At 35.7% G+C, this 20885-nt stretch overlaps 1 protein-coding gene across 1 annotated transcript in view; it reads left to right on the top strand.

Annotated features, from left to right (window-relative positions):
* LOC106867629 (uncharacterized) overlaps window positions 1-20885 on the top strand; it is a 252388-nt gene that overhangs the window by 24765 nt on the left and 206738 nt on the right. Inside the window, exons 4-23 of the mRNA XM_089340670.1 lie at window positions 414-461; window positions 1868-1918; window positions 2441-2488; window positions 3895-3945; window positions 4465-4512; window positions 5893-5943; window positions 6466-6513; window positions 7897-7947; window positions 8470-8517; window positions 9925-9975; window positions 10495-10542; window positions 11949-11999; window positions 12519-12566; window positions 13973-14023; window positions 14546-14593; window positions 15977-16027; window positions 16550-16597; window positions 17980-18030; window positions 18553-18600; window positions 20091-20138. Coding sequence (XP_089196796.1) covers window positions 414-461; window positions 1868-1918; window positions 2441-2488; window positions 3895-3945; window positions 4465-4512; window positions 5893-5943; window positions 6466-6513; window positions 7897-7947; window positions 8470-8517; window positions 9925-9975; window positions 10495-10542; window positions 11949-11999; window positions 12519-12566; window positions 13973-14023; window positions 14546-14593; window positions 15977-16027; window positions 16550-16597; window positions 17980-18030; window positions 18553-18600; window positions 20091-20138 — 987 coding nt within the window. The remainder of the gene's footprint in view (window positions 1-413; window positions 462-1867; window positions 1919-2440; window positions 2489-3894; window positions 3946-4464; window positions 4513-5892; window positions 5944-6465; window positions 6514-7896; window positions 7948-8469; window positions 8518-9924; window positions 9976-10494; window positions 10543-11948; window positions 12000-12518; window positions 12567-13972; window positions 14024-14545; window positions 14594-15976; window positions 16028-16549; window positions 16598-17979; window positions 18031-18552; window positions 18601-20090; window positions 20139-20885) is intronic.

The following is a 20885-nucleotide window of genomic DNA, read 5'->3' as shown; positions in this document are numbered from 1 at the left end:
AACAAAGTCTGATTACAGATACTGTAGATCTTACAATATTATTAGTCCTGGAGTAACCAGGTGGGATGGTGAGAGCTGAAAATCTTTAAATCATATGTCATCTTTATCATGCCTAACCTTCATTTATACAACTACAATATTGCTCTATTGATTAGAAGCTTCCCACGAATTCCTAATCTGAATTTTGTCTCTACCAGGCATTTCATCTTTCTTTTCTCAATGATCTCCTTTCCCACCAAACTAATTATTCACACTGTTCCTTGCAACTCGTGATTGAATTTTCACCGTTTTGATTTTGAGTAACAAGGCTGGACCTGTTTAAATTTAAACCTAAAATATACTTGCTTAGTTTTATAATATGAAATAAATATGGAATAAAGATATAATAATGGCTAATATTTCAAATTCTGTAGAAATGGTATAAATGAAAGAAACAGGGGAATTGATGAAACTCTAGAAAGGTAAGTATTATTTTTCAGTGAATTTATTTGGGTTTATTATATTTTGCTGAAGTCATAGTATTTTCAGTTCATTTATAGATTAAAATTTGAAAACTCTACAGTCTTGTGGGTGTTTGTGGTAAAATTGTAAATAAGTCATCATTATCACCAGTTAATGCCCATTCTCAAATTTTTGATGTGGTGCAATATTTGACAGGAGCTCGCCAGCTGGAGGTCTGTCCAGGCTGCAATTGTCTGTTTCCTTATGGGTCCTATAGCTGGATCTTTCTAATGCTAACCACTTTATAGAGTATCTCATATATTCTTGATGTGGCATTGGCACAGGTGTTTTTATGTGGTAATGGCATGGGTGCTTTTAATTGACACTGGCAATGTCATTTCTAGTGGTTCTGGAACAGGTGTGTTTATGGGGGCATTGTGTATGTGCTTGCAAGTCAGGGATGTAGTGGGTCATAGCTGTAAAGGGCATGTCTGTATGTATGGGAGGCCAAGATTTTCCTTAGCTTGATGTGTCTTCGGAAGTGCAAAAAACTGCTAGAAATCTTGGTCATTCTTATCATCCCTGTAAACCCCAGTGTCTGAAGACTGTTTCTCACCACTTTTTCCCAAGTTTTCGCTCACAATTGGAGTAGAAATAAACACTTCTTCATGCAGCTATTCTCATCCATATGCATCACATATTGTCACAGTTTTCTCTTCTGTGCACTGCAACCGATGCCTCTTATACCCGATTTTTCTCTTTACGCTCTGTCATATATACACACTGACAATACCCACCCAGCAGAATGTGCATGGGTAATGTATTTCTTTGAAGCCTTTTGATCAGTATTAGAGGAGCTTGCAAGGGTAACCAGTCAGAAATTCCTGTTATGTCCTTTAGGACTATGATTGAAAAAAGAGTAGGCTAAGAACTTGACATTGGTAAAGGCTTACTTGTACAGTAAATTCATTCCTTTACTCATTGCATAATTTAACCTTATTGAGAGCATGCTTATACTGCTCTCACCAACAACTCATCAATCTATTGCTTTTGCACTGACCACCAGCTGAAGGAGCAATGACCTCTGTCCAAGGCTTTCTTAGGCCCACAATAGCCAAGAATAGGTGTTTCTATTTGGAAGTCTTTCTCCAGCTCTACAAACACCAGATACAATGATTTATTCAGGACTAAAATACTTGTGTTGCAGTTGCCTTACCAGGAGGATAGCACTAGTTGTGTTTCTTTCTGGTGCAAAACAGAATTGCATCTCATCCAGGTCAACTCTCTTTGTAATCAGTTGAGTAATTATTCCTCAAAAAAGTACTTGCCTTCGATTACATGTAACTTCCAAAATGTTGTTTATTTCTGTGAAATAATTCTAGAATGAGAAAAGAAAAAAATACTATAATCCATGTTTTACTTTTAGGACAAATGTTAGAGAAAGTCAAAAGAAAAGAAATCAAGATGCTGAAGCAATGTAAGCAACACTTTTCATTGAATAAATTGGGTTTAAATATATTTTGTTGAAAACCTTTAATCTTCTTTCTTCCCATGATGGAAAATTCCTTACATTGCTGATTTGATAAAACAAAGTCTGACTACAGATACTGTAGTTCTAACAATATTATTTCTTCTGGAGTAACCAGGTGGGATGGTGAGAGCTGAAAATGTTTAAATCATATGTCATCTTTATCATGCCTAACCTTCATTTATACAACTACAATATTGCTCTACTAATTAGAAGCTTCCCACGAATTCCTATTCTGAATTTTGTCTCTACCAGGCATTTCATCTTTCTTTTCTCAATGATCTCCCTTCCCACCAAACTAATTATTCACACTGTTCCTTGCAACTCGTGATTGAATTTTCACCATTTTGATTTTGAGTAACAAGGCTGGACCTGTTTAAATTTAAACCTAAAATATACTTGCTTAGTTTTATAATATGAAATAAATATGGAATAAAGATATAATAATGGCTAATATTTCAAATTCTGTAGAAATGGTATAAATGAAAGAAACAGGGGAATTGATGAAACTCTAGAAAGGTAAGTAATATTTTTCAGTGAATTTATTTGGGTTTATTATATTTTGCTGAAGTCATAGTATTTTCAGTTCATTTATAGATTAAAATTTGAAAACTCTACAGTCTTGTGGGTGTTTGTGGTAAAATTGTAAATAAGTCATCATTATCACCAGTTAATGCCCATTCTCAAATTTTTGATGTGGTGCAATATTTGACAGGAGCTCGCCAGCTGGAGGTCTGTCCAGGCTGCAATTGTCTGTTTCCTTATGGGTCCTATAGCTGGATCTTTCTAATGCCAACCACTTTATAGAGTATCTCATATATTCTTGATGTGGCATTGGCACAGGTGTTTTTATGTGGTAATGGCATGGGTGCTTTTAATTGACACTGGCAATGTCATTTCTAGTGGTTCTGGAACAGGTGTGTTTATGGGGGCATTGTGTATGTGCTTGCAAGTCAGGGATGTAGTGGGTCATAGCTGTAAAGGGCATGTCTGTATGTATGGGTGGCCAAGACTTTCCTTAGCTTGATGTGTCTTCGGAAGTACAAACAACTGCTAGAAATCTTGGTCCTTTCTTATCATCCCTGTAAACCCCAGTGTCTGAAGACTGTTTCTCACCACTTTTTCCCAAGTTTTCGCTCACAATTGGAGTAGAAATAAACACTTCTTTATGCAGCTATTCTCATCCATATGCATCACATATTGTCACAGTTTTCTCTTCTGTGCACTGCAACCGATGCCTCTTATACCCGATTTTTCTCTTTACGCTCTGTCATATATACACACTGACAATACCCACCCAGCAGAATGTGCATGGGTAATGTATTTCTTTGAAGCCTTTTGATCAGTATTAGAGGAGCTTGCAAGGGTAACCAGTCAGAAATTCCTGTTATGTCCTTTAGGACTATGATTGAAAAAAGAGTAGGCTAAGAACTTGACATTGGTAAAGGCTTACTTGTACAGTAAATTCATTCCTTTACTCATTGCATAATTTAACCTTATTGAGAGCATGCTTATACTGCTCTCACCAACAACTCATCAATCTATTGCTTTTGCACTGACCACCAGCTGAAGGAGCAATGACCTCTGTCCAAGGCTTTCTTAGGCCCACAATAGCCAAGAATAGATGTTTCTATTTGGAAGTCTTTCTCCAGCTCTACAAACACCAGATACAATGATTTATTCAGGACTAAAATACTTGTGTTGCAGTTGCCTTACCAGGAGGATAGCACTAGTTGTGTTTCTTTCTGGTGCAAAACAGAATTGCATCTCATCCAGGTCAACTCTCTTTGTAATCAGTTGAGTAATTATTCCCCAAAAAAGTACTTGCCTTCGATTACATTAACTTCCAAAATGTTGTTTATTTCTGTGAAATAATTCTAGAATGAGAAAAGAAAAAAATACTATAATCCATGTTTTACTTTTAGGACAAATGTTAGAGAAAGTCAAAAGAAAAGAAATCAAGATGCTGAAGCAATGTAAGCAACACTTTTCATTGAATAAATTAGGTTTAAATATATTTTGTTGAAAACCTTTAATCTTTCTTCCCATGATTGAAAATTCCTTACATTGCTGATTTGATAAAACAAAGTCTGACTACAGATGCTGTAGTTCTAACAATATTATTTCTTCTGGAGTAACCAGATGGGATGGTGAGAGCTGAAAATGTTTAAATCATATGTCATCTTTATCATGCCTAACCTTCATTTATACAACTACAATATTGCTCTACTAATTAGAAGCTTCCCACGAATTCCTAATCTGAATTTTGTTTCTACCAGGCATTTCATCTTTCTTTTCTCAATGATCTCCCTTCCCACCAAACTAATTATTCACACTGTTCCTTGCAACTCGTGATTGAATTTTCACCATTTTGATTTTGAGTAACAAGGCTGGACCTGTTTAAATTTAAACCTAAAATATACTTGCTTAGTTTTATAATATGAAATAAATATGGAATAAAGATATAATAATGGCTAATATTTCAAATTCTGTAGAAATGGTATAAATGAAAGAAACAGGGGAATTGATGAAACTCTAGAAAGGTAAGTAATATTTTTCAGTGAATTTATTTGGGTTTATTATATTTTGCTGAAGTCATAGTATTTTTAGTTCATTTATAGATTAAAATTTGAAAACTCTACAGTCTTGTGGGTGTTTGTGGTAAAATTGTAAATAAATCATCATTATCACCAGTTAATGCCCATTCTCAAATTTTTGATGTGGTGCAATATTTGACAGGAGCTCGCCAGCTGGAGGTCTGTCCAGGCTGCAATTGTCTGTTTCCTTATGGGTCCTATAGCTGGATCTTTCTAATGCCAACCACTTTATAGAGTATCTCATATATTCTTGATGTGGCATTGGCACAGGTGTTTTTATGTGGTAATGGCATGGGTGCTTTTAATTGACACTGGCAATGTCATTTCTAGTGGTTCTGGAACAGGTGTGTTTATGGGGGCATTGTGTATGTGCTTGCAAGTCAGGGATGTAGTGGGTCATAGCTGTAAAGGGCATGTCTGTATGTATGGGTGGCCAAGACTTTCCTTAGCTTGATGTGTCTTCGGAAGTACAAAAAACTGCTCGAAATCTTGGTCCTTTCTTATCATCCCTGTAAACCCAGTGTCTGAAGACTGTTTCTCACCAATTTTTCCCAAGTTTTCGCTCACAATTGGAGTAGAAACAAACACTTCTTCATGCAGCTATTCTCATCCATATGCATCACATATTGTCACAGTTTTCTCTTCTGTGCACTGCAACCGATGCCTCTTATACCCGATTTTTCTCTTTACGCTCTGTCATATATACACACTGACAATACCCACCCAGCAGAATGTGCATGGGTAATGTATTTCTTTGAAGCCTTTTGATCAGTATTAGAGGAGCTTGCAAGGGTAACCAGTCAGAAATTCCTGTTATGTCCTTTAGGACTATGATTGAAAAAAGAGTAGGCTAAGAACTTGACATTGGTAAAGGCTTACTTGTACAGTAAATTCATTCCTTTACTCATTGCATAATTTAACCTTATTGAGAGCATGCTTGTACTGCTCTCACCAACAACTCATCAATCTATTGCTTTTGCACTGACCACCAGCTGAAGGAGCAATGACCTCTGTCCAAGGCTTTCTTAGGCCCACAATAGCCAAGAATAGGTGTTTCTATTTGGAAGTCTTTCTCCAGCTCTACAAACACCAGATACAATGATTTATTCAGGACTAAAATACTTGTGTTGCAGTTGCCTTACCAGGAGGATAGCACTAGTTGTGTTTCTTTCTGGTGCAAAACAGAATTGTAATCAGTTGAGTAATTATTCCCCAAAAAAGTACTTGCCTTCGATTACATGTAACTTCCAAAATGTTGTTTATTTCTGTGAAATAATTCTAGAATGAGAAAAGAAAAAAATACTATAATCCATGTTTTACTTTTAGGACAAATGTTAGAGAAAGTCAAAAGAAAAGAAATCAAGATGCTGAAGCAATGTAAGCAACACTTTTCATTGAATAAATTGGGTTTAAATATATTTTGTTGAAAACCTTTAATCTTCTTTCTTCCCATGATGGAAAATTCCTTACATTGCTGATTTGATAAAACAAAGTCTGACTACAGATACTGTAGTTCTAACAATATTATTTCTTCTGGAGTAACCAGATGGGATGGTGAGAGCTGAAAATGTTTAAATCATATGTCATCTTTATCATGCCTAACCTTCATTTATACAACTACAATATTGCTCTACTAATTAGAAGCTTCCCACGAATTCCTAATCTGAATTTTGTCTCTACCAGGCATTTCATCTTTCTTTTCTCAATGATCTCCCTTCCCACCAAACTAATTATTCACACTGTTCCTTGCAACGCGTGATTGAATTTTCACCGTTTTGATTTTGAGTAACAAGGCTGGACCTGTTTAAATTTAAACCTAAAATATACTTGCTTAGTTTTATAATATGAAATAAATATGGAATAAAGATATAATAATGGCTAATATTTCAAATTCTGTAGAAATGGTATAAATGAAAGAAACAGGGGAATTGATGAAACTCTAGAAAGGTAAGTAATATTTTTCAGTGAATTTATTTGGGTTTATTATATTTTGCTGAAGTCATAGTATTTTCAGTTCATTTATAGATTAAAATTTGAAAACTCTACAGTCTTGTGGGTGTTTGTGGTAAAATTGTAAATAAGTCATCATTATCACCAGTTAATGCCCATTCTCAAATTTTTGATGTGGTGGAATATTTGACAGGAGCTCGCCAGCTGGAGGTCTGTCCAGGCTGCAATTGTCTGTTTCCTTATGGGTCCTATAGCTGGATCTTTCTAATGCCAACCACTTTATAGAGTATCTCATATATTCTTGATGTGGCATTGGCACAGGTGTTTTTATGTGGTAATGGCATGGGTGCTTTTAATTGACACTGGCAATGTCATTTCTAGTGGTTCTGGAACAGGTGTGTTTATGGGGGCATTGTGTATGTGCTTGCAAGTCAGGGATGTAGTGGGTCATAGCTGTAAAGGGCATGTCTGTATGTATGGGTGGCCAAGACTTTCCTTAGCTTGATGTGTCTTTGGAAGTACAAAAAACTGCTAGAAATCTTGGTCCTTTCTTATCATCCCTGTAAACCCCAGTGTCTGAAGACTGTTTCTCACCACTTTTTCCCAAGTTTTCGCTCACAATTGGAGTAGAAACAAACACTTCTTTATGCAGCTATTGTCATCCATATGCATCACATATTGTCACAGTTTTCTCTTCTGTGCACTACAACCGATGCCTCTTATACCCGATTTTTCTCTTTACGCTCTGTCATATATACACACTGACAATACCCACCCAGCAGAATGTGCATGGGTAATGTATTTCTTTGAAGCCTTTTGATCAGTATTAGAGGAGCTTGCAAGGGTAACCAGTCAGAAATTCCTCTGTTATGTCCTTTAGGACTATGATTGAAAAAAGAGTAGGCTAAGAACTTGACATTGGTAAAGGCTTACTTGTACAGTAAATTCATTCCTTTACTCATTGCATAATTTAACCTTATTGAGAGCATGCTTGTACTGCTCTCACCAACAACTCATCAATCTATTGCTTTTGCACTGACCACCAGCTGAAGGAGCAATGACCTCTGTCCAAGGCTTTCTTAGGCCCACAATAGCCAAGAATAGATGTTTCTATTTGGAAGTCTTTCTCCAGCTCTACAAACACCAGATACAATGATTTATTCAGGACTAAAATACTTGTGTTGCAGTTGCCTTACCAGGAGGATAGCACTAGTTGTGTTTCTTTCTGGTGCAAAACAGAATTGTAATCAGTTGAGTAATTATTCCCCAAAAAAGTACTTGCCTTCGATTACATGTAACTTCCAAAATGTTGTTTATTTCTGTGAAATAATTCTAGAATGAGAAAAGAAAAAAATACTATAATCCATGTTTTACTTTTAGGACAAATGTTAGAGAAAGTCAAAAGAAAAGAAATCAAGATGCTGAAGCAATGTAAGCAACACTTTTCATTGAATAAATTGGGTTTAAATATATTTTGTTGAAAACCTTTAATCTTCTTTCTTCCCATGATGGAAAATTCCTTACATTGCTGATTTGATAAAACAAAGTCTGACTACAGATACTGTAGTTCTAACAATATTATTTCTTCTGGAGTAACCAGGTGGGATGGTGAGAGCTGAAAATGTTTAAATCATATGTCATCTTTATCATGCCTAACCTTCATTTATACAACTACAATATTGCTCTACTAATTAGAAGCTTCCCACGAATTCCTATTCTGAATTTTGTCTCTACCAGGCATTTCATCTTTCTTTTCTCAATGATCTCCCTTCCCACCAAACTAATTATTCACACTGTTCCTTGCAACTCGTGATTGAATTTTCACCATTTTGATTTTGAGTAACAAGGCTGGACCTGTTTAAATTTAAACCTAAAATATACTTGCTTAGTTTTATAATATGAAATAAATATGGAATAAAGATATAATAATGGCTAATATTTCAAATTCTGTAGAAATGGTATAAATGAAAGAAACAGGGGAATTGATGAAACTCTAGAAAGGTAAGTAATATTTTTCAGTGAATTTATTTGGGTTTATTATATTTTGCTGAAGTCATAGTATTTTCAGTTCATTTATAGATTAAAATTTGAAAACTCTACAGTCTTGTGGGTGTTTGTGGTAAAATTGTAAATAAGTCATCATTATCACCAGTTAATGCCCATTCTCAAATTTTTGATGTGGTGCAATATTTGACAGGAGCTCGCCAGCTGGAGGTCTGTCCAGGCTGCAATTGTCTGTTTCCTTATGGGTCCTATAGCTGGATCTTTCTAATGCCAACCACTTTATAGAGTATCTCATATATTCTTGATGTGGCATTGGCACAGGTGTTTTTATGTGGTAATGGCATGGGTGCTTTTAATTGACACTGGCAATGTCATTTCTAGTGGTTCTGGAACAGGTGTGTTTATGGGGGCATTGTGTATGTGCTTGCAAGTCAGGGATGTAGTGGGTCATAGCTGTAAAGGGCATGTCTGTATGTATGGGTGGCCAAGACTTTCCTTAGCTTGATGTGTCTTCGGAAGTACAAACAACTGCTAGAAATCTTGGTCCTTTCTTATCATCCCTGTAAACCCCAGTGTCTGAAGACTGTTTCTCACCACTTTTTCCCAAGTTTTCGCTCACAATTGGAGTAGAAATAAACACTTCTTCATGCAGCTATTCTCATCCATATGCATCACATATTGTCACAGTTTTCTCTTCTGTGCACTGCAACCGATGCCTCTTATACCCGATTTTTCTCTTTACGCTCTGTCATATATACACACTGACAATACCCACCCAGCAGAATGTGCATGGGTAATGTATTTCTTTGAAGCCTTTTGATCAGTATTAGAGGAGCTTGCAAGGGTAACCAGTCAGAAATTCCTGTTATGTCCTTTAGGACTATGATTGAAAAAAGAGTAGGCTAAGAACTTGACATTGGTAAAGGCTTACTTGTACAGTAAATTCATTCCTTTACTCATTGCATAATTTAACCTTATTGAGAGCATGCTTATACTGCTCTCACCAACAACTCATCAATCTATTGCTTTTGCACTGACCACCAGCTGAAGGAGCAATGACCTCTGTCCAAGGCTTTCTTAGGCCCACAATAGCCAAGAATAGATGTTTCTATTTGGAAGTCTTTCTCCAGCTCTACAAACACCAGATACAATGATTTATTCAGGACTAAAATACTTGTGTTGCAGTTGCCTTACCAGGAGGATAGCACTAGTTGTGTTTCTTTCTGGTGCAAAACAGAATTGCATCTCATCCAGGTCAACTCTCTTTGTAATCAGTTGAGTAATTATTCCCCCAAAAAGTACTTGCCTTCGATTACATGTAACTTCCAAAATGTTGTTTATTTCTGTGAAATAATTCTAGAATGAGAAAAGAAAAAAATACTATAATCCATGTTTTACTTTTAGGACAAATGTTAGAGAAAGTCAAAAGAAAAGAAATCAAGATGCTGAAGCAATGTAAGCAACACTTTTCATTGAATAAATTAGGTTTAAATATATTTTGTTGAAAACCTTTAATCTTTCTTCCCATGATTGAAAATTCCTTACATTGCTGATTTGATAAAACAAAGTCTGACTACAGATGCTGTAGTTCTAACAATATTATTTCTTCTGGAGTAACCAGATGGGATGGTGAGAGCTGAAAATGTTTAAATCATATGTCATCTTTATCATGCCTAACCTTCATTTATACAACTACAATATTGCTCTACTAATTAGAAGCTTCCCACGAATTCCTAATCTGAATTTTGTCTCTACCAGGCATTTCATCTTTCTTTTCTCAATGATCTCCCTTCCCACCAAACTAATTATTCACACTGTTCCTTGCAATGCGTGATTGCATTTTCACCATTTTGATTTTGAGTAACAAGGCTGGACCTGTTTAAATTTAAACCTAAAATATACTTGCTTAGTTTTATAATATGAAATAAATATGGAATAAAGATATAATAATGGCTAATATTTCAAATTCTGTAGAAATGGTATAAATGAAAGAAACAGGGGAATTGATGAAACTCTAGAAAGGTAAGTAATATTTTTCAGTGAATTTATTTGGGTTTATTATATTTTGCTGAAGTCATAGTATTTTCAGTTCATTTATAGATTAAAATTTGAAAACTCTACAGTCTTGTGGGTGTTTGTGGTAAAATTGTAAATAAGTCATCATTATCACCAGTTAATGCCCATTCTCAAATTTTTGATGTGGTGCAATATTTGACAGGAGCTCGCCAGCTGGAGGTCTGTCCAGGCTGCAATTGTCTGTTTCCTTATGGGTCCTATAGCTGGATCTTTCTAATGCCAACCACTTTATAGAGTATCTCATATATTCTTGATGTGGCATTGGCACAGGTGTTTTTATGTGGTAATGGCATGGGTGCTTTTAATTGACACTGGCAATGTCATTTCTAGTGGTTCTGGAACAGGTGTGTTTATGGGGGCATTGTGTATGTGCTTGCAAGTCAGGGATGTAGTGGGTCATAGCTGTAAAGGGCATGTCTGTATGTATGGGTGGCCAAGACTTTCCTTAGCTTGATGTGTCTTCGGAAGTACAAAAAACTGCTAGAAATCTTGGTCCTTTCTTATCATCCCTGTAAACCCAGTGTCTGAAGACTGTTTCTCACCACTTTTTCCCAAGTTTTCGCTCACAATTGGAGTAGAAACAAACACTTCTTCATGCAGCTATTCTCATCCATATGCATCACATATTGTCACAGTTTTCTCTTCTGTGCACTGCAACCGATGCCTCTTATACCCGATTTTTCTCTTTACGCTCTGTCATATATACACACTGACAATACCCACCCAGCAGAATGTGCATGGGTAATGTATTTCTTTGAAGCCTTTTGATCAGTATTAGAGGAGCTTGCAAGGGTAACCAGTCAGAAATTCCTGTTATGTCCTTTAGGACTATGATTGAAAAAAGAGTAGGCTAAGAACTTGACATTGGTAAAGGCTTACTTGTACAGTAAATTCATTCCTTTACTCATTGCATAATTTAACCTTATTGAGAGCATGCTTATACTGCTCTCAACAACAACTCATCAATCTATTGCTTTTGCACTGACCACCAGCTGAAGGAGCAATGACCTCTGTCCAAGGCTTTCTTAGGCCCACAATAGCCAAGAATAGGTGTTTCTATTTGGAAGTCTTTCTCCAGCTCTACAAACACCAGATACAATGATTTATTCAGGACTAAAATACTTGTGTTGCAGTTGCCTTACCAGGAGGATAGCACTAGTTGTGTTTCTTTCTGGTGCAAAACAGAATTGCATCTCATCCAGGTCAACTCTCTTTGTAATCAGTTGAGTAATTATTCCCCCAAAAAGTACTTGTCTTCGATTACATGTAACTTCCAAAATGTTGTTTATTTCTGTGAAATAATTCTAGAATGAGAAAAGAAAAAAATACTATAATCCATGTTTTACTTTTAGGACAAATGTTAGAGAAAGTCAAAAGAAAAGAAATCAAGATGCTGAAGCAATGTAAGCAACACTTTTCATTGAATAAATTAGGTTTAAATATATTTTGTTGAAAACCTTTAATCTTTCTTCCCATGATTGAAAATTCCTTACATTGCTGATTTGATAAAACAAAGTCTGACTACAGATGCTGTAGTTCTAACAATATTATTTCTTCTGGAGTAACCAGATGGGATGGTGAGAGCTGAAAATGTTTAAATCATATGTCATCTTTATCATGCCTAACCTTCATTTATACAACTACAATATTGCTCTACTAATTAGAAGCTTCCCACGAATTCCTATTCTGAATTTTGTCTCTACCAGGCATTTCATCTTTCTTTTCTCAATGATCTCCCTTCCCACCAAACTAATTATTCACACTGTTCCTTGCAACTCGTGATTGAATTTTCACCATTTTGATTTTGAGTAACAAGGCTGGACCTGTTTAAATTTAAACCTAAAATATACTAGCTTAGTTTTATAATATGAAATAAATATGGAATAAAGATATAATAATGGCTAATATTTCAAATTCTGTAGAAATGGTATAAATGAAAGAAACAGGGGAATTGATGAAACTCTAGAAAGGTAAGTAATATTTTTCAGTGAATTTATTTGGGTTTATTATATTTTGCTGAAGTCATAGTATTTTCAGTTCATTTATAGATTAAAATTTGAAAACTCTACAGTCTTGTGGGTGTTTGTGGTAAAATTGTAAATAAATCATCATTATCACCAGTTAATGCCCATTCTCAAATTTTTGATGTGGTGGAATATTTGACAGGAGCTCGCCAGCTGGAGGTCTGTCCAGGCTGCAATTGTCTGTTTCCTTATGGGTCCTATAGCTGGATCTTTCTAATGCCAACCACTTTATAGAGTATCTCATATATTCTTGATGTGGCATTGGCACAGGTGTTTTTATGTGGTAATGGCATGGGTGCTTTTAATTGACACTGGCAATGTCATTTCTAGTGGTTCTGGAACAGGTGTGTTTATGGGGGCATTGTGTATGTGCTTGCAAGTCAGGGATGTAGTGGGTCATAGCTGTAAAGGGCATGTCTGTATGTATGGGTGGCCAAGACTTTCCTTAGCTTGATGTGTCTTCGGAAGTACAAAAAACTGCTAGAAATCTTGGTCCTTTCTTATCATCCCTGTAAACCCAGTGTCTGAAGACTGTTTCTCACCACTTTTTCCCAAGTTTTCGCTCACAATTGGAGTAGAAACAAACACTTCTTCATGCAGCTATTCTCATCCATATGCATCACATATTGTCACAGTTTTCTCTTCTGTGCACTGCAACCGATGCCTCTTATACCCGATTTTTCTCTTTACGCTCTGTCATATATACACACTGACAATACCCACCCAGCAGAATGTGCATGGGTAATGTATTTCTTTGAAGCCTTTTGATCAGTATTAGAGGAGCTTGCAAGGGTAACCAGTCAGAAATTCCTGTTATGTCCTTTAGGACTATGATTGAAAAAAGAGTAGGCTAAGAACTTGACATTGGTAAAGGCTTACTTGTACAGTAAATTCATTCCTTTACTCATTGCATAATTTAACCTTATTGAGAGCATGCTTATACTGCTCTCACCAACAACTCATCAATCTATTGCTTTTGCACTGACCACCAGCTGAAGGAGCAATGACCTCTGTCCAAGGCTTTCTTAGGCCCACAATAGCCAAGAATAGGTGTTTCTATTTGGAAGTCTTTCTCCAGCTCTACAAACACCAGATACAATGATTTATTCAGGACTAAAATACTTGTGTTGCAGTTGCCTTACCAGGAGGATAGCACTAGTTGTGTTTCTTTCTGTTGCAAAACAGAATTGCATCTCATCCAGGTCAACTCTCTTTGTAATCAGTTGAGTAATTATTCCTCAAAAAAGTACTTGCCTTCGATTACATGTAACTTCCAAAATGTTGTTTATTTCTGTGAAATAATTCTAGAATGAGAAAAGAAAAAAATACTATAATCCATGTTTTACTTTTAGGACAAATGTTAGAGAAAGTCAAAAGAAAAGAAATCAAGATGCTGAAGCAATGTAAGCAACACTTTTCATTGAATAAATTGGGTTTAAATATATTTTGTTGAAAACCTTTAATCTTCTTTCTTCCCATGATGGAAAATTCCTTACATTGCTGATTTGATAAAACAAAGTCTGACTACAGATACTGTAGTTCTAACAATATTATTTCTTCTGGAGTAACCAGATGGGATGGTGAGAGCTGAAAATGTTTAAATCATATGTCATCTTTATCATGCCTAACCTTCATTTATACAACTACAATATTGCTCTACTAATTAGAAGCTTCCCACGAATTCCTAATCTGAATTTTGTCTCTACCAGGCCTTTCATCTTTCTTTTCTCAATGATCTCCCTTCCCACCAAACTAATTATTCACACTGTTCCTTGCAATGCGTGCTTGCATTTTCACCATTTTGATTTTGAGTAACAAGGCTGGACCTGTTTAAATTTAAACGTAAAATATACTTGCTTAGTTTTATAATATGAAATAAATATGGAATAAAGATATAATAATGGCTAATATTTCAAATTCTGTAGAAATGGTATAAATGAAAGAAACAGGGGAATTGATGAAACTCTAGAAAGGTAAGTAATATTTTTCAGTGAATTTATTTGGGTTTATTATATTTTGCTGAAGTCATAGTATTTTCAGTTCATTTATAGATTAAAATTTGAAAACTCTACAGTCTTGTGGGTGTTTGTGGTAAAATTGTAAATAAGTCATCATTATCACCAGTTAATGCCCATTCTCAAATTTTTGATGTGGTGCAATATTTGACAGGAGCTCGCCAGCTGGAGGTCTGTCCAGGCTGCAATTGTCTGTTTCCTTATGGGTCCTATAGCTGGATCTTTCTAATGCCAACCACTTTATAGAGTATCTCATATATTCTTGATGTGGCATTGGCACAGGTGTTTTTATGTGGTAATGGCATGGGTGCTTTTAATTGACACTGGCAATGTCATTTCTAGTGGTTCTGGAACAGGTGTGTTTATGGGGGCATTGTGTATGTGCTTGCAAGTCAGGGATGTAGTGGGTCATAGCTGTAAAGGGCATGTCTGTATGTATGGGTGGCCAAGACTTTCCTTAGCTTGATGTGTCTTTGGAAGTACAAAAAACTGCTAGAAATCTTGGTCCTTTCTTATCATCCCTGTAAACCCCAGTGTCTGAAGACTGTTTCTCACCACTTTTTCCCAAGTTTTCGCTCACAATTGGAGTAGAAACAAACACTTCTTTATGCAGCTATTCTCATCCATATGCATCACATATTGTCACAGTTTTCTCTTCTGTGCACTACAACCGATGCCTCTTATACCCGATTTTTCTCTTTACGCTCTGTCATATATACACACTGACAATACCCACCCAGCAGAATGTGCATGGGTAATGTATTTCTTTGAAGCCTTTTGATCAGTATTAGAGGAGCTTGCAAGGGTAACCAGTCAGAAATTCCTCTGTTATGTCCTTTAGGACTATGATTGAAAAAAGAGTAGGCTAAGAACTTGACATTGGTAAAGGCTTACTTGTACAGTAAATTCATTCCTTTACTCATTGCATAATTTAACCTTATTGAGAGCATGCTTGTACTGCTCTCACCAACAACTCATCAATCTATTGCTTTTGCACTGACCACCAGCTGAAGGAGCAATGACCTCTGTCCAAGGCTTTCTTAGGCCCACAATAGCCAAGAATAGATGTTTCTATTTGGAAGTCTTTCTCCAGCTCTACAAACAGCAGATACAATGATTTATTCAGGACTAAAATACTTGTGTTGCAGTTGCCTTACCAGGAGGATAGCACTAGTTGTGTTTCTTTCTGGTGCAAAACAGAATTGTAATCAGTTGAGTAATTATTCCCCAAAAAAGTACTTGCCTTCGATTACATGTAACTTCCAAAATGTTGTTTATTTCTGTGAAATAATTCTAGAATGAGAAAAGAAAAAAATACTATAATCCATGTTTTACTTTTAGGACAAATGTTAGAGAAAGTCAAAAGAAAAGAAATCAAGATGCTGAAGCAATGTAAGCAACACTTTTCATTGAATAAATTGGGTTTAAATATATTTTGTTGAAAACCTTTAATCTTCTTTCTTCCCATGATGGAAAATTCCTTACATTGCTGATTTGATAAAACAAAGTCTGACTACAGATACTGTAGTTCTAACAATATTATTTCTTCTGGAGTAACCAGATGGGATGGTGAGAGCTGAAAATGTTTAAATCATATGTCATCTTTATCATGCCTAACCTTCATTTATACAACTACAATATTGCTCTACTAATTAGAAGCTTCCCACGAATTCCTAATCTGAATTTTGTCTCTACCAGGCATTTCATCTTTCTTTTCTCAATGATCTCCCTTCCCACCAAACTAATTATTCACACTGTTCCTTGCAACGCGTGATTGAATTTTCACCATTTTGATTTTGAGTAACAAAGCTGGACCTGTTTAAATTTAAACCTAAAATATACTTGCTTAGTTTTATAATATGAAATAAATATGGAATAAAGATATAATAATGGCTAATATTTCAAATTCTGTAGAAATGGTAGAAATGAAAGAAACAGGGGAATTGAGGAAACTTTAGAAAGGTAAGTAATATTTTTCAGTGAATTTATTTGGGTTTATTATATTTTGCTGAAGTCATAGTATTTTCAGTTCATTTATAGATTAAAATTTGAAAACTCTACAGTCTTGTGGGTGTTTGTGGTAAAATTGTAAATAAGTCATCATTATCACCAGTTAATGCCCATTCTCAAATTTTTGATGTGGTGGAATATTTGACAGGAGCTCGCCAGCTGGAGGTCTGTCCAGGCTGCAATTGTCTGTTTCCTTATGGGTCCTATAGCTGGATCTTTCTAATGCCAACCACTTTATAGAGTATCTCATATATTCTTGATGTGGCATTGGCACAGGTGTTTTTATGTGGTAATGGCATGGGTGCTTTAATTGACACTGGCAATGTCATTTCTAGTGGTTCTGGAACAGGTGTGTTTATGGGGGCATTGTGTATGTGCTTGCAAGTCAGGGATGTAGTGGGTCATAGCTGTAAAGGGCATGTCTGTATGTATGGGTGGCCAAGACTTTCCTTAGCTTGATGTGTCTTCGGAAGTACAAAAAACTGCTAGAAATCTTGGTCCTTTCTTATCATCCCTGTAAACCCCAGTGTCTGAAGACTGTTTCTCACCACTTTTTCCCAAGTTTTCGCTCACAATTGGAGTAGAAACAAACACTTCCTTATGCAGCTATTCTCATCCATATGCATCACATATTGTCACAGTTTTCTCTTCTGTGCACTGCAACCGATGCCTCTTATACCCGATTTTTCTCTTTACGCTCTGTCATATATACACACTGACAATACCCACCCAGCAGAATGTGCATGGGTAATGTATTTCTTTGAAGCCTTTTGATCAGTATTAGAGGAGCTTGCAAGGGTAACCAGTCAGAAATTCCTCTGTTATGTCCTTTAGGACTATGATTGAAAAAAGAGTAGGCTAAGAACTTGACATTGGTAAAGGCTTACTTGTACAGTAAATTCATTCCTTTACTCATTGCATAATTTAACCTTATTGAGAGCATGCTTGTACTGCTCTCACCAACAACTCATCAATCTATTGCTTTTGCACTGACCACCAGCTGAAGGAGCAATGACCTCTGTCCAAGGCTTTCTTAGGCCCACAATAGCCAAGAATAGATGTTTCTATTTGGAAGTCTTTCTCCAGCTCTACAAACAGCAGATACAATGATTTATTCAGGACTAAAATACTTGTGTTGCAGTTGCCTTACCAGGAGGATAGCACTAGTTGTGTTTCTTTCTGGTGCAAAACAGAATTGTAATCAGTTGAGTAATTATTCCCCCAAAAAGTACTTGCCTTCGATTACATGTAACTTCCAAAATGTTGTTTATTTCTGTGAAATAATTCTAGAATGAGAAAAGAAAAAAATACTATAATCCATGTTTTACTTTTAGGACAAATGTTAGAGAAAGTCAAAAGAAAAGAAATCAAGATGCTGAAGCAATGTAAGCAACACTTTTCATTGAATAAATTGGGTTTAAATATATTTTGTTGAAAACCTTTAATCTTCTTTCTTCCCATGATGGAAAATTCCTTACATTGCTGATTTGATAAAACAAAGTCTGACTACAGATACTGTAGTTCTAACAATATTATTTCTTCTGGAGTAACCAGATGGGATGGTGAGAGCTGAAAATGTTTAAATCATATGTCATCTTTATCATGCCTAACCTTCATTTATACAACTACAATATTGCTCTACTAATTAGAAGCTTCCCACGAATTCCTATTCTGAATTTTGTCTCTACCAGGCATTTCATCTTTCTTTTCTCAATGATCTCCCTTCCCACCAAACTAATTATTCACACTGTTCCTTGCAACGCGTGATTGAATTTTCACCATTTTGATTTTGAGTAACAAGGCTGGACCTGTTTAAATTTAAACCTAAAATATACTTGCTTAGTTTTATGATATGAAATAAATATGGAATAAAGATATAATAATGGCTAATATTTCAAATTCTGTAGAAACGTTAGAAATGAAAGAAACAGGGGAATTGAGGAAACTTTAGAAAGGTAAGTAATATTTTTCAGTGAATTTATTTGGGTTTATTATATTTTGCTGAAGTCATAGTATTTTCAGTTCATTTATAGATTAAAATTTGAAAACTCTACAGTCTTGTGGGTGTTTGTGGTAAAATTGTAAATAAGTCATCATTATCACCAGTTAATGCCCATTCTCAAATTTTTGATGTGGTGCAATATTTGACAGGAGCTCGCCAGCTGGAGGTCTGTCCAGGCTGCAATTGTCTGTTTCCTTATGGGTCCTATAGCTGGATCTTTCTAATGCCAACCACTTTATAGAGTATCTCATATATTCTTGATGTGGCATTGGCACAGGTGTTTTTATGTGGTAATGGCATGGGTGCTTTTAATTGACACTGGCAATGTCATTTCTAGTGGTTCTGGAACAGGTGTGTTTATGGGGGCATTGTGTATGTGCTTGCAAGTCAGGGATGTAGTGGGTCATAGCTGTAAAGGGCATGTCTGTATGTATGGGAGGCCAAGATTTTCCTTAGCTTGATGTGTCTTCGGAAGTGCAAAAAACTGCTAGAAATCTTGGTCATTCTTATCATCCCTGTAAACCCCAGTGTCTGAAGACTGTTTCTCACCACTTTTTCCCAAGTTTTCGCTCACAATTGGAGTAGAAATAAACACTTCTTTATGCAGCTATTCTCATCGATATGCATCACATATTGTCAGTTTTCTCTTCTGTGCACTACAACTGATGCCTCTTATACCCAATTTTATCATACATGCACACTGACATGACCAACCAGTTGAACCTCCTGGCTTCTTTTGTTTTAAGCCTTTTGCATGTCATGTGACAATTCATGTTTCACTGTCATGTTGCCTAGTTGTATGTACACAGCCAATATTCAATCTGCTTTTCACCCTTAGGGCGAGGTGTTTTACTACCAGATACTGGCACCATTAAATTTGACTATCCTGTTCTTATTCTAACAATAATGCTTCAAAAATTCGTTCTCCATTGCTAACAGGATGGCCTGGATAACAGAATTTGATTACTACTTCTAAAGATACCCTGATCATTTTAGGGAGTCTTTACTCTATATACTTACTATTTATTTTATCTGCATATCTGCCACACACAGTGTAGTTCTAAGAATATGATTTCTCCTGGAGTAACCAGATGGTATGGTGAGAGCTGGGAATCTTCATATTTTATGTCATCTTTATCATGCCTGACCTTTATTTATACAACTACAATATTGCTCTACTCTTTACAAGCTTCCTACGAATTCCTAATCTTAACTGTTGTGTCTATGAGACATTTCATCTACAACAACTATAGCATTTCTGTCCTCGATGATCTCCCTTTCCACCAAATTGCAAGTCCTGATTGAATGTCTACCATTTTCAGTTTGAGCAATAAAGTTGGACCTGTTTTAAATTTCAGTAGTAAAATATACTTGCTTTGTTTTCTAGTATGAAATAAATATGGAATAAATATATAATAATGGTTAATATTTTAAATTGTGTAGAAATGGTAGAAATGAAAGAAACAGTGGAATTGATGAAACTCTAGAAAGGTAAGTATTATTTCTCAGTGAATTTATTTGGGTTTATTATATTTTGCTGAAGCCATAGTATTTTCTGTTCATTTATAGATTAAAATTTGAAAACTCTACATTTTTGTAGGGGTTTGTAGTAAATTTTCCAATAATAGAATTTCATTACTACTTCTAAGGATATCCTAATCATTTGAGGGAGTCTCTCCTCTGTATATACTTAGTATTTATCTTACCTTTTAGTATTTATTTTACCTTTTAGTATTTATTTTACTACTGCACTCTGTGTGTGCAGAACTTGCACTGGATACATTGTATTGAGTTTCTACCAATACCTTTCCTACATTTTGAGCAGGGCCATCCCCCTGAAGGGATGTGTGATTTTTCTATTTTATGCCTCGTCAGAATTTTGCTCTCATCTAAATTAATTCTATGTTTATATGATTTCTGACCTGGTGCCACACCTGAAATTTCCTCTGCATTGTATATAACAGTTCTGACATAAAATACAACATTGATCAGTCTTGGAGGTGTTTGCAAGGGCAACCAATCTTAAATTCCGTTGTTATGTCCTTGAGGATTATGATTAAAAAAAAAAAGAATGGGCTAAGAACTTGTCTTTGGTGAATGCTTACTTGTACACTTAATTCATTGCTTTACTCATTTAGGACCTTCAACTTATTGACAGCATGCTTGTACATGGCTTGTATGGTCTCAAACAACTCATCAATCCATACCTTCAGTATTGACCACCAACTGAGGGAGCAA

This window comes from Octopus bimaculoides, chromosome 2 (genome assembly GCF_046866305.1).
Source record: "Octopus bimaculoides isolate indiv1 chromosome 2, ASM4686630v1, whole genome shotgun sequence".
In the NCBI taxonomy this organism is placed as follows: Eukaryota; Metazoa; Mollusca; class Cephalopoda; order Octopoda; family Octopodidae; genus Octopus; species Octopus bimaculoides.
Note: the sequence above shows the minus strand (reverse complement) of the source record. Positions and strands in the feature narration are given on the sequence as shown.